The 13,733-nt window shown below is 43.4% G+C and overlaps 1 protein-coding gene and 1 pseudogene across 9 annotated transcripts in view; one reads left to right on the top strand and one right to left on the bottom strand.

Annotated features, from left to right (window-relative positions):
- The window catches only part of LOC134733491 (large ribosomal subunit protein eL33-like), a 346,767-nt pseudogene that overhangs the window by 147,984 nt on the left and 185,050 nt on the right, over window positions 1-13,733 (top strand).
- The window catches only part of EFCAB6 (EF-hand calcium binding domain 6), a 295,562-nt gene that overhangs the window by 248,080 nt on the left and 33,749 nt on the right, over window positions 1-13,733 (bottom strand). For 7 of the 9 annotated variants that reach the window (XM_055252706.2, XM_055252713.2, XM_055252712.2 and 4 more), the window contains 2 exons: window positions 8,492-8,703; window positions 612-700 (listed from right to left, as the gene is read on the bottom strand). The exons of 1 other annotated variant lie outside the window; for it this stretch is intronic. In XM_055252706.2, the coding sequence (XP_055108681.2) occupies window positions 612-700; window positions 8,492-8,703 (301 nt within the window). The remainder of the gene's footprint in view (window positions 1-611; window positions 701-8,491; window positions 8,704-13,733) is intronic. One more of the 9 variants, XM_063622890.1, reaches the window with a different exon arrangement.

Genomic DNA, 13,733 nt, shown 5'->3' with positions numbered 1-13,733 from the left:
TAGAGTCAGATATAAGTAAATATTTTTATTACTAAAACAGTATTTCCTAAATCATATACTAAAATAAATAATTTTACTGCTGATTGAGACATTAAAGGTCAAACTCCAACCTGCTCATGTTGCAAAAAAAAAAAAGAGTCCCATGCTTTATGCAAAAACTATGAAATATTCAAGTAGTTCATGCAAAGATTTTTTTTTATTATTTCTAGCCACGAAAACATCATCACTTTCCAATGAACAACATTAAAAATGTATAAAAACCTACAAATTTTAAATTTGGCATCTTAATATTTTACTTCAAAATTAAATTCCATTAATTCCAATTTTAAATATATTGCATGTAAACTATTTTTGTCTGGTTTTAATTTGCTATGTTTATATTTTATTACAGTATCATTCCTCTTGTCCTGAAATACATCCTATATAGATGCTAAAATCTTCCCTAAATAAAACTTGACTGGATTAATTCCATTAAATTCCATATGGACAAGTTCTACAAACTCATCTTCCACATATAGCTGTTGATATGATTAGTTCCAATGGCTTCACGTCATAGCTCTTACGCATCATTTCAAATTTCACATTTTCACACGAGCAAACCAAACACTTACCTCTTTATACCATTTATGTATAGGTCAATTCCACCAAACCTGGACAGAAAGGCAAGGTACGGTACAGTACCAGAGGTGCTAAGGGGAATCTACAGTCAAGGGAGAAGAATGACAACATGTTAGAGAATTAAGATCCAAGCAATAGATGGTGAAGCAGATTTCTAAATCACAGCTCTCAGGATGTAATAGAGAACACTATTAACAGGACAAGCATTCCATTAAAACATTTAAATACAACTGCTTAACCCAGGTGTCAGGGTGAACATGCATTCTCAGCAAATAAAGTGTAAATAGCACCCTAGAATGCCAGTCTGTGCTCAACTGAAAGTCGAGTTATCCACAAAATTATTTAAAATCACCTAAAAAATAAAATTAGCATAAATATACTCTATATATACTCTAATATGTGTTATACATATAATACATATTAGAAGCTGAGGCCATAGCACAATTTTATACTGAGTGTCACATGAACTTTGTACATGAGTTTGTACATACAGTTTTAAGGTAGAAAAAAATCCATTTTTGAATTAAAAATTCCACAAAGGATATCATTGGGTCAAGTGGGTCAATACAGACTGTAGATTAAATAAAAGTATGATCTCAATGTTTAATTTGCTGACATTGATAGCTGCACTGTGATTATGTAAAAGAATAGCTCTTAGGAAATGTACACTGATGTTTTTGGGGTAAAGAACTATGATATAAACAACTTCCCCTCAAGATTTTTTGTTCGTTTGTTTTTGTTTTTGTTTTTTGAGATGGAGTCTCGCTCTCTCACGCAGGCTGGAGGGCAGTCATGGAATCTCGGCCCACTGCAACCTTTGCCTCCCCAGTTTATGCGATTCTCCTGCCTCAGCTTCTGGAGCAGCTGGAACTACAGGCGCGCATCACACCCAGCTAATTTTTGTATTTTTAGTAGAGATGGGGTTTCCCCACACTGGCCAGGATGGTCTTGAACTCCTGACCTCAAATGATATGCCCACTTCAGCCTCCCAAAGTGCTAGGATTACAGGCATGAGCCACCACACCTGGCCCCACTCAAGTGTTTTTAAATATATATATATATATGTGTACATTGTTTGTGTATGTTGTGTGTATACACATACACACAGATAATGAGAGATCACAGGAGAAACAAATGAGGTAAAATGTTCACAATAGGTCATATGAGTGCTATTTGTACTTTTCTTATTCTTGCAACTTTTCTTTTCTTTTTTTTGAGACAGGGTCTCACTCTGTCACCCAGGCTGGAGTAAAGTGGCAGGATCTCAGCTCACTGCAATCTATGCCTCCTGGGTTCAAGCAATTCTCCTGCCTCAGCCTCCTGAGAACCTGGGACTATAGGTGTCCACATCACACCTGGCTGATTTTTGTATTTTTAGTAGAGACAGGGTTTCATCAAGTTGACCAGGCTGGTTTCCAACTCCTGACCTCAAGTGATCCATCCACCTGGCCTCCCAAAGTTCTGGGATTATAGGCATGAGCCAATGTGCCTGGCCTATTCTTGCAACTTTTCTACAGGTTTGAGATTATTCCTTTTATTTATTTATTTTTATTTATTTTTTTTTTTTTAATTTTTTTGAGATGGAGTCTCATTCTGTCGCCCAGGCTGGAGTGCAGTGGCACAATCTCGGCTCACTGCAACCTCTGCCTCCTGGGTTCAAGCAATTCAGTTTGAGATTATTTCTAAGCAAAAAGTTAAATTTTATTTAATAAAATATTTCCAAACAAGCATTATGAATCTAAAATTTAGATAAACATTAAGTAAATATACAATCAATATAAATCTATTTCATCAAGCTTCATACAAATACACAAAGTACAATTTCCCACACAGCTGAATGGCTCCCAACTCTACACAATCAAATCTGTTATTTACTAAGCCCTTAAAATGCTGGCCTCAAAGCCTAGCGTGGTTATCGCAGTCTTCCCCAAATGATGGACTGCTCTTTACTATTTAAAACATGTGTAACTAGGAAATGAGACCAGGGGAGAGGGGCTCACAGGGTGGGCCTCTGTAAAGCCTTTTCCCGGAAAGAATGCCCATGACTTCTTTTTCTGATAATGCATTTTTTAGTAGATATAATTTTGAGCAAGCATTTCAGTTTCCCTAGCCTTGCAGAATACGGGCAAGAGCAGATTAAACATGTAGTTCAAGGTTGGGTGCCCTCCTGGTTTTGGTAGTGATAAGAGGAAATGAGGAAGAGAAGAGACTTACATCTGCAGAGCTCACACTGAGTGGATGCAGGCACTATCTTCAGTGTTTTACATGAGTAGCCCTAAAACCACCCTCAGAGGTGGTGTCACTTTCTACAACTCACAAAGCAGAGGTATGACCTCCCTGCCCAGCACCGCCCTGAGTGCCAGTGATCTCCGTGAATCCAGTATGCAAGTCCATCCCACTGCACTAACCACCCTGCCCATGAAGAAAAAGAGAGTCCGTCAAACTATTCAAGCTTTCATCGCATTTCATATTGCTACTTACAGTCTACCACAAATTCTAATGTGATAAAGAAATTCTTGCGATGATCAGTCTCCAAAGCCAAGCCCCTTAGACAAGTAAAGAATCTAGTCCAAAAGGAGAGGCTGCGCTCAGTACTTGCCTTTTGGTGTTTACAATTCCGGCAAAATGTTTTAAGAATCAAAATCATCTATAGACGAATTGCTGAAAGTCTGTCGCCCAGGCTGGAGTGCAATGGCGCGATCTCGGCTCACTGCAAGCTCCGCCTCCCGGGTTCACGCCATTCTCCTGCCTCAGCCTCTCCGAGTAGCTGGGACTACAGGCGCCCGCCACCACGCCCGGCTAATTTTTTGTATTTTTAGTAGAGACGGGGTTTCACCGTGGTCTCGATCTCCTGACCTCGTGATCCGCCCACCTCGGCCTCCCAAAGTGCTGGGATTACAAGCGTGAGCCACCGCGCCCGGCCGAAAGCGAATTCTTAAGGGTGGGACTGGAGGAGGCTAGTTTTTAAATCAGTATCCGTCATTGTGATAAGTATCTTGCAAGAAGACATTTTCTCCAACCTGGCACAACCACTGGGATGAAAACAGAACTTTGTTTTCCTTCTCTGGAATCGATTTACCAATTCAACTTCTTTTAAATGGCCTCCATTAATATTCAGGGACTGAGGCCACATTTTTAAAAAAACACCGAGTTTGCATCACTCTTAATGGAAACAAAAGTACGGAGCAGATTACAAGCAAAACCTCCTCATACTTCCTGCCCTGGTCAGTCATTAAAACACCCTGACACTCAAACATTCCTGACACAGGTCTTCAAATAAAATAGAAGCTAAAGTAAATTCAGACTATAACTGGAAAATTCCTTCCTAACTTTAAGGGGAAATTACCATGAAATCTTTTACTCATTTTGTAAGTGTCCAGTTAGGCTTACATTAACTACTAAAAAAGAAAGAGCATGTATCACCAAATGGATTCATCATACGACCATCTAGAAAAGCCACAGATGCTGGGAAGTCCGTGGATAGAGAAGGGAAGCCCTGCCCTTCATTCCCAATGACCCTGGCCTCCTGTAATGTGCCACACTGCAGCCTCCTTGACTGACACACAGGTCACAGGAGCTTAAGGTTCTGGGAATCTTGCTTGTCATTTAGGACAGACTATCAAGACCTGTTTTTTAAAAAGTCTTTGAAGTTCTACAGTTCTCAGTGGCTTCTTTTAAAAACAGATGTAGCTTTTAAAAACAGATACACATTTCATATTTTCTGTACTTTTGCTCTTCCTGCATAACTGATTAGCTTGGGAAGATTGTCAAAATTTTAAATTAACATTAGATCATGACTATAAGGACACATAGCAGGAAATAATATTTTAACTCTCCATTTGGCATAAAGTATCGGTTAAATCAAGTTTATGAGGAAACTGATAGAATGTTTACAAGGACGAATGTTCTTTAAAAGCAAAAGAACATTACTGTATGACATGGCAGTTCTCCCCTAGGTATGTACCCAAGAGAACTGAAAACATATGTCCACACGAAAACCTTTCATATGAATGTTCACAGCAGTGCTATTCACAAAAGTCAAAACGTGGAAACAACTCAGAGGTCCATCAGCCGATCAAAGGGTAAACAAAATGTGGTCTATCCATACAATGGACTATTACTCAGCCATAAAAAGGAATGAGGTACTAATTCATGCTGTAACATGGGTGAGCCTTAAAAACATGTGCTAGACACAAAAGATCATATATTGTATGACTCCATTGATATGAAATATCCAGAATCTACAGTGACAAATCTATGGCGACAGAAAGTACATTAGTATTTGCAGATACAAGCGGAAAGGAAATGGAGAGTAACTGCTAAGGAGGGCAGTTTCTTTTTAGAATGATGAAAACGGTTTTTAATTAGATAGTGGTGATGACTGCGAAATTCTATGAATATATGGAAAACACCAATTTATACATGTTTAAAGCGTGAATTTTATGATACATAAATTATACATTAATAAAGCTGCTATTAAAAATGTAGACAGCAATAAAGGGTGATGTGGAAAAAATCAAATGCCCTATTTATCCATTATTATAGAAGTAAATAAAGGGGAAATTTTTTTTAAGGGAAGAGAAAAGTTCTGTCTTCCTCCTCCTTTTCTATCTTTTCTAACAATTCAGTCCTAAAGTCATTAGATGGGACAGAGGAAAATGACATCACAGTGTTGGAGGAGCCATCAAAGCCCGGAGGAGGATATGGGGTGAGGAGGGCATCATCATAGTGGGGTGTCAGTGCCCATGAGGGTGCTACAGTGCATTAGCGTCATCTTGGCTCACTGCAACTTCCAACACCTGGGCTCAAGGGCAGCTAATTTTTTTTTTTTTTTTTTTAGATGGAGTTTTGCTCTTGTTGCCCAGGCTGGAGTGCAGTGGCACCATCTCGGCTCACCACAACCTCTGCCTCCCGGGTTCAAGCAATTCTCCTGCCTCAGCCTCCCGAGTAGCTGGGATTACAGGCATGTGCCACCATGCCTGTCTAATTTTTGTATGTTTAGTAGAGACGGGGTTTCTCCATGTTGGTCAGGCTGCTCTTGAACCCCAGACCTCAGGTGACCCGCCTGCTTCGGCTTCCCAAAGTGCTGGGACTACAAGCATGAGCTACCATGCCCAGCCAAGGTCAGCTAATTTTTAAATTTTCTGTAGAGATGGGGTCTTCTTCTATTGCCCAGGCTGGTCTTGAACTTCTTGGCTCAAGTGATGCTCCCACCTCAGCCTCCAAAGCATTGGGATTACAGGCGTGAACCACCACACCTCACCTACTCGCAGTGTGCTTCTATTGGATAGCTCTGTTCTGAAGTATTATCCAAACATAATCAAATATGAACAGCCAGGGAAATAAGACCCCTCTCAATAGAAAAGACCATCAATGCAAGTCAACCTTGAGGTGACTAACGTGAAAATTACAAGAACTTTAAAGCAGCTATTTTAACTATGTTCAATGAGTTGAAAGACATGTGCTCATAACTGCAGAAAAACAGAAAATCTACGCAGGTAAAGAGATCATAAAGAGGAATTAAATGGAAATTCTACAACTGTAATATACAATGTCTAAAAGTAAAAATTCAAGGGATGGGGCTAATAGTAGAATGAAGATGATAAGAGTCAGTGAACTTAAAGACAGATCAATAGACATTATCCAATCTGAATGATAGAATAAAACTTTTTTTAATGAACTGAGCCTCAGAGGCCAGTGGGACAATATCAAAATGTTTAAGAGAGGAAAGAATGGGACAGAAAAAAATATTTGAGAAAATTATGGCTCAAAACTTCACAAATTCAAAAAAAAGACAGAATTAAAGGGAAGAGAAAACTTTGAAACAGAACGTGGTATGCATAAGAAGAAACAACAAATAGAACTGTACTTTTTTAAAATTTTAAGTCAGAAAAAAAAAGGGAGAGAGAGAGTCAGTCTTTGAAGTTAAGACTGGAATTTGGGAATGCCTAAAATTCATTGAGCTATTTGTTTTGATAACACATCATTCCCCTGTGTTGGAAGTATACACAGTGGGTTGTAGTATACAGCAAATTCTAAAAGAAGTTTTTAAATTACTAGGAGGTAGCATGAAGTCAGACTCTAATTAAGAACTAATGAATGAGGCCAGACACGGTGGCTCACACCTGTAATCCCAGTACTTTGGGAGGCCAAGGCAGACTGATCACTTGAGGTCAGGAATTCGAGACCAGCCTGGCCAACATGGAGAAACCCCGTCTCTACTAAAAATTTAAAAATTAGCTGGGCATGGTGGCACATGCCTGTAATCCCACTACTCGGGAGGCTGAGGCACGAGAACAGCTTGAACTCGGAAGACGGAGGTTGCAGTAAGCCAAGATAGTGTCACTGCACTCTAGCATGGATGACAGAGTGAGACTCCATCAAAAAATAAAAAATAAATAAATAAATAATTTTTAAAAAAATAATGAATGAGTAAATATATATATACTTGTCTGCATGTGTGCATGCATGTGTATGTGTGTACAAATTTAATTATTGGGTTAAATGGAATACTAATGATATTCTAGCCCAAATTTTCTACTTTTGATCATTACAGACTGATTTTGAAAAGGTTTGATTCCTACTGCATTTCATATTCCTTTTGTAGGGACCCCAAGGATATAGTCCACAGATTTTTACTTCTTTCATCCCCTGGTGTGGCACACCACCAGGTGGCCAAGGGCCTTCATCCTCCACATCCCTCCTCACATACCTGCATCACCCCTGCTGCAAACCCTTCACTGGCTCCCTACAGCCTCACGTAACTGCATCACCCCTGCTGCAAACCCTTCACTGGCTCCCTGCAGCCTCTAGGAGAAAGGTCGAACTGTTTTACTAAGTACTTTTCTGAATTGGCCCCTCTGGCCACAACATGACCCATATCCCTTCACTTCCGATAGAAATCACAGAACTACCCAGGTCCCTGAGTAAGCATGGCAGGCGGATGCGGGCATCTGAGCTTTCACACAGGCTGTCCCCTCTGCTATAACGACCTTTCCTTCCCCTCTCATCTCGAGAATACTCACTCCTTCATCAAAACTAAGTTAAATACCCCTCCTCCAGAAAGCCTTCCTGGACTACCTCTCCTCATTTTCAGATAGCTCTCCCTCCTGTAACTCCCAGCCACCCTGTCGTGGCCCCTCTCCCAGCACTTGCCAACACTCCATAAGTGTCTCACTGGGCTGGGAGCTCCTCAGGGGCAGGGCCTGAGTCTGATTTATCTGCACTGCAGTGTCTAGCATTGGATCTAGCATATAGCCGGTGCTCCATAACTATTTGATGAAGGGAAAAAATGCCAAAATACTAAGTTCCAAAATAGAAGTTGACCCAAATACATTTAGATGGACCCTTAAAAGAAATGAAAAGAAGGCCGGGTGCAGTGGCTCATGCCTGTAATCCCAGCACTTTGGGAGGCCAAGGTGGGCAGATCACCTGAGGTCAGGAGTTCGAGACCAGCCTGGCAACATGGTGAAACCCCATCTCTACTAAAAATACAAAATTAGCCAGGGGCCCAGCTACTCGGGAGGCTGAGGCAGGAGAACTGCTTGAACCTGGGAGGCGGAGGTTGCGGTGAGCCAAGATCGCAGCATTGCACTCCAGCCTGGGCGACAAGAGCAAAACTCTGTCTCAAAAAAAAGAAAGAAAGAAAGAAATGAAAAGAAACTGGCTGGAGCAGCGCTACATGCAAAATATGACCGAGTATCTGTCGATCGTGATCATCTAAATCAGCCTTAATTAACTGAATTATGAAAAACAAAACTTCAACTGCTCAGTGGCAACAGTGGGGGGAAGGGCGGGATAGGTTACCTGCTCCCCTGATCTACCTCAGCTTGTCTGGAATTGAGTGATTCTAAGTATATACAACATACAGCACCTGAGCCAACACGTCCTGAAACTGTTCTCGTGTGAGCGGCATCAGGAAGTCTGTGATGATTCTTCTCAGTTCACTTTTTGACACAGTCAAGTTCTGACCAGTATCCAGCAGCTGAAAGGCTTTTTGCAACTCATCCCCTCTGTCGGTAATTTTTTGAAATAAAATCCGTTTAACATCTAAGGAGGACAGTGTTGGATTTGCAACAGCTGTGGCTATAAAAGAGATACAGCTATTTATTAAACATGTTTAAAGCCGAGACACTAAACAAAAACTCTTGCACTGTTGAACGGAACCGAGAAAACTTATTAGATGGTATTTCTCTCACCATACCCCTAGGTTTACGTGTATCACCGTAGATGACCTGTAATGAAAAATCTACTCGGTCATCTTTCAACTCTGAAACTTGGTCAATATAGAATAACAGTAATGACATTAGTAAGAAAAAAAAGAGAATCTTCTCTATAAAGCACATAGCTCAGTACAAGTGAAAAACATGCATATTGAAAGAAAATTTAGTCGATATCATTCAAATAAATCTTTAAAATATCATATTCACCTTTCATCCCCTTGCCAATTTTTGAGGGAAAAACACGTAATTCTTAAACCCAGACCATTTCCCTTTCAAAGACAAGGAAGAGATGGACGCTAAAATGTGGATATAAAAATGTTCCGAGGGCTGGGCACGGTGGCTCACGCCTGTAATCCCAGCACTTTGGGAGGCCGAGGTGGGCAGATCACCTGAGGTCAGGAGTTCGAGACCAGTATGGCCAACATGGCGAAACCCCATCTCCACTAAAAATACAAAATTAGCTGGGTGTGGTGGCACATGCCTGTAATCCCAGCTACTCAGGAGGCTGAGGCAGGAGAATAGCTTGAACCTGGGAGGCTGAGGTTGTGGTGAGCTGGGATTGTGCCATTGCACTCCAGCCTGGGCAACAAGAGCGAAATTCCGTCTCAGAAAAAAAAGAAAAATGTTTCGAGCGGTCTAAATAAGCTTTTGGGTTTTGAACTTTTTGGAAGGAAAGGAATAATGTCTTGACTAACATTTTAGGTCCCAGAGCTCTCTGTGTCAGCAAAGGAGAGGTGATACGCCATAGGCCTCCTTCCCCTCTCCAAGACAAAAACAACTAGAGGAACAATAGGTAGGACATTACATAAGTAAATATGGTGAGTACAAACCAACTTATGGTTCCAATCCGTATCGTATGTGTGAAGACACTGTTGTTCAGTTTGATATTTTATAACTGACTGGGGAAAGAGGAGACCAAGAATAATGGTAGTTGGTAAATCCCTCCTACTTACTTATGAGATAAACTTGGTAGCCATAGTTTATTTAGTAGCTCTTTCTTACACAGTAAATCCTAGATGGATGTTAAAGGGCTTTCACATTGCCTCATCCTTTATAATAATATTCACAAGCAGCAGCTAGGGAGGGAGGATGCCAGTTCTTTCCCTTTGAATGAAAATTTCTTATCAAGCTGTTGCACATTTCTGGCATAAGGACAGTGATAGCTTTAGTCTTGGGGTGACCTGGGCAGGTGAAAGACTCCAAAGATCTTGGTGTACCAACTTGAACCCACCCAGAGGACAGGCTGGGATTTCCTCAGAGATGTAGGGTGGGCTGGGCTGTCTTCTGCTTGAGGGGATACAAGAGACAACATGCAGGCACCCCACAATGACACTGCCATGGAGATCAGCTGCAGACCCTAACCCCATGAGCCACAGCACAGCAGGCTCTGGGGGCACTTCCACCCCACACAGGGACTGCGCTGCCATCGGCGATTCTCCCCCGACACCCACTGAGGGCCCAGCGCAAGCAGGGCCTGTGCCGGGGGCTGGGGATGACTCTCACTCCTGATGCCCACAGCCTCCGGGAGGGAGGTGATTCTGTAACTGGGATGCGGCGGTCCAGTGTGGAGACAGGCATTAGGTATCTGCAGGGAGCACGGGAGACCTAAACAGAGCATGGCGGGTTTCAGGTGACAGGATGGAAGGTGACAGGAAAGCCTATTCAGTGGAAAGCAACTTGGTGATCCTGAGGGAACAGAGCTGGAAGTGGGGCTGCCGTGGGGCGTGGCCAGCCTGGGCAAATGGAGGATGGGGGTGGGGACAAGCAGAGGCGCATCGGCCAAGAGATGGGACGGGAAAAGTCAGCAGGGCCTCTCCTTGGGCTTCATGCTCTGGGGTTATGAGATGGCACAGTGGGACTGTCATCAAAAGAACATAACCCTATTTTCATTCTTCACCTTCCCCCGGTACCACGTGGAGGAGGAACCGAAAGGGAAGGAGACTGATGGGGTGGAGACAGGCTGGGTGACTACAGCTGCTTAGGAGAGGAGTGACACAGTACCATACTAGCATGATGGTCACAGAGCAAAAAGACTTCGCATGAATAAAAGAAAGGTCAAGCGGGGAGGTCTACAGACTCCCCTGATTGGAGGGGCCAGGTGAGGGATGGAGAGAGGATGGAACACCTGCATCTGGCCTGGGTGGCTGGGCAAGGGCAGCACCCTTCACTTAGAAAGGGAAGAGGGAAGATGCAACAGATGGTATTTTCCAAAATGGGAATGGCAAGATCTCCCAACACAATATCATGTTAACACTCCTCCCCGCAAAAGTGGGCATATGCTCCCCCGTTGAATCCGGTGGGCCCATGACTATGGCAGAATGGACATCTATCAGTATGATACATGACATGCATGATCTCCAAGATGAGGTCACGCAAGCTGCTACGGCCTCTGCCTGGTCCTATTTATTTATTTATTTATGGAGATGGAGTCTTGCTGTCTCCCAGCCTGAAGTGCAGTGGCGCAATCTTGGCTCACTGCAACCTCCACCTCCTGGGCCCAGGCAATTCTCCTGCCTCAGCCTCCCGAGTAGCTGTGACTACAGACACCTGCCATGATACAATTTTTGTATTTTTTAATAGAGACGGGGTTTCACCATGTTGGCCAGGCTGGTCTCGAACTCCTGACCTCAGGTGATCCACCCTCCTCAGCCTCCCAAAGTGCTGGGATTACAGGCGTGAGCCACCGCACCCAGCCATGCCTGGTCCTCTTTAGATGCTCACACACAGACACCACTTGGCTGTGAGGAGGCCAAGGAGCCACCCCAGCAGGCCACATATAGGAGTTCTGGGCAACAGCCTTAGCTGAGGTTCCAGGCAACAGCTGTGTCAACTGCTAGCCATTCGAGGACTCTGGCCCCCGATGTGAAGTCAGCCCAGCCTCTGTACCTCCCCAGCTGGACTGCGTGGAGCAGAGACAAGCTGACCTGCCCAAACTGCGGATCTGTGAGCCAAATAAATGACTGTTGCTATTTCAAGCCACAATGTTTAGGGCAGTTGCACACAGCAATAGATACCTAGAACAGAAGAGGAAAAGGCTTATGGAAAGAGAATGAGTTCAGCCTGGGATATCTAAGTGGGATGTCCATCTGAAAGTTGAATACATACTCTGGAGATTAGAGAGGCTGGAGTGGAGATGCAAGTGTGGGAACCACCTGCATGGAGGCCACAGGGAAACAGGCCCAATGGGAAGAGCAGAAGGGGCTGTGGGAAACACTGACTTGTAAGGAAGTGGAATTCATTCATTCAAAAAATGTCATATGTCAACAACTATCATACTTCAACCACTATTTTCAGCCCTGAGGGTACTGCAGTGAATCAGACAGGTACAGCTTACAATCTGGAGGGGAGACGACAGACAAGAAGCCAATAAATAAATAAGCAAACGATGGGGTCGTGGTGCACAGTGACACGTGCAATGAAGATAGAAAGACAAAACAATGAGGCAGAGTACAGCGGGGGCCTGCTTTAGAGGGGATGGTCAAGGAAGTCTGCTCCAAAGTGGGTTTGTGAGCTGAAACCCGGAACGATAAAAATGAGCCAGCCAATCAAGAAGCTGAAGTAAGAATGTCTTCAACAGGGAAACCATAGCAACCACTAAAGAACCCCTGAGCAAGAAGGAGCTTGATATGTCCAGGAAAGAAAAAGGCCAGAGTGGACAGTGTGGCACATAGCAGGTAGGATGGAGAACAGTGAGAGCTCAGGCCAGGGGAGGAGAGGGCCAGCCCACACAGGCTTCAGGCACCTGCAGAAAGGATGGCGTTTTCTTCAAAGTGCAATGGAAAGGCTCAGGAGAGTTTAGGGAGGGAAGCAACGTTATCTAATACAGCTTCTGTGTGGGGTTTTAAAAATGTGTTCTGGCTGCTATGTAAAGAATGGATTATAGGGGGCAAAAAATGAGGGAGGGAGACCAGAGAGGAGGCTGCTTCAAGGTCTAGGAGGTAACTGTGGCTTGAACCAGGTGGTAGCCCTGAAGGTAGACAAAAAGTAGACAGATAGGAGACATGATCTATCAGATCTGTAGCTGACAAGGTTTTGCTGATGGATTGGCTGAGGAGGTGCGTGGGGGGGTGTTAAAGAAAATAGAGAAATCAAGGATAATCCCTTGGTGCTGGACATGAGGAACGAGATAAATGACAGTGTCATTGCTGAGATGGAGAACACGGGGGAGTCAAGAGACCCGTTTAGCCAGTTCAGGTCTGAGATGCCCGTTAGATGCGGTGCACGCAAAAAGATCCACGAGGCAACTGGATATACGATCGGGAGCTTAGTGGGGAAGTGAGGATGGAGCTATCATTCTGGTTACAGGTGGCATTTCAGGACCTGGAGCCAGATGACTCACTTAAGAGAGGGCAGACAGGGAACAGAGGAATAAGCATAGCCCTGAGGGGGAAGAAGGAACTTAACCCTCCCACAAGAGTTCCAAGAACACTCAGTAATGCAGGAAGCACTCGGGCTTCCCCTCCATTTCTGGCTGTCACTCAGAATCTCAGAAGCAGCTGATTCACACACAGCGGCTGTGTGATTCAGTATCAGCCGGTGAGCACTCTTTCTCCCTCTGCCCACCAGCCTGAACATCCTCCTCCCGCCCCCAGTGTCAGAAGGGGATCCCTCTTGTTAATGTACACCTCTGTCTTGAAATCCTCTCTTGGACTTCTCATATATATATTTTAGTTGCTTTCTTAGAAGCCCCACCATTGCAATCAATAATTGTAATTTAAAAGAATCAGAAAACATTGATTTGAGACTATTTTAAAATATGTAAAGGAAAACTTTTTATTCCATGTGCCTAATGTAACGTCTGACGATGAAAATGAAAGCAGTAACCAAGCTTGCAGAACCTGCTGGTGGGAGTACAAATTGATGGAATCTTTCTGGAGGGCAATTTGACAAAAT

Source organism: Symphalangus syndactylus, chromosome 18 (assembly GCF_028878055.3).
Source record: "Symphalangus syndactylus isolate Jambi chromosome 18, NHGRI_mSymSyn1-v2.1_pri, whole genome shotgun sequence".
Lineage (NCBI taxonomy): Eukaryota > Metazoa > Chordata > Mammalia > Primates > Hylobatidae > Symphalangus > Symphalangus syndactylus.
The sequence above is the reverse complement of the archived record's forward strand: the minus strand, read 5'-3'. Positions and strand labels throughout refer to the sequence as shown.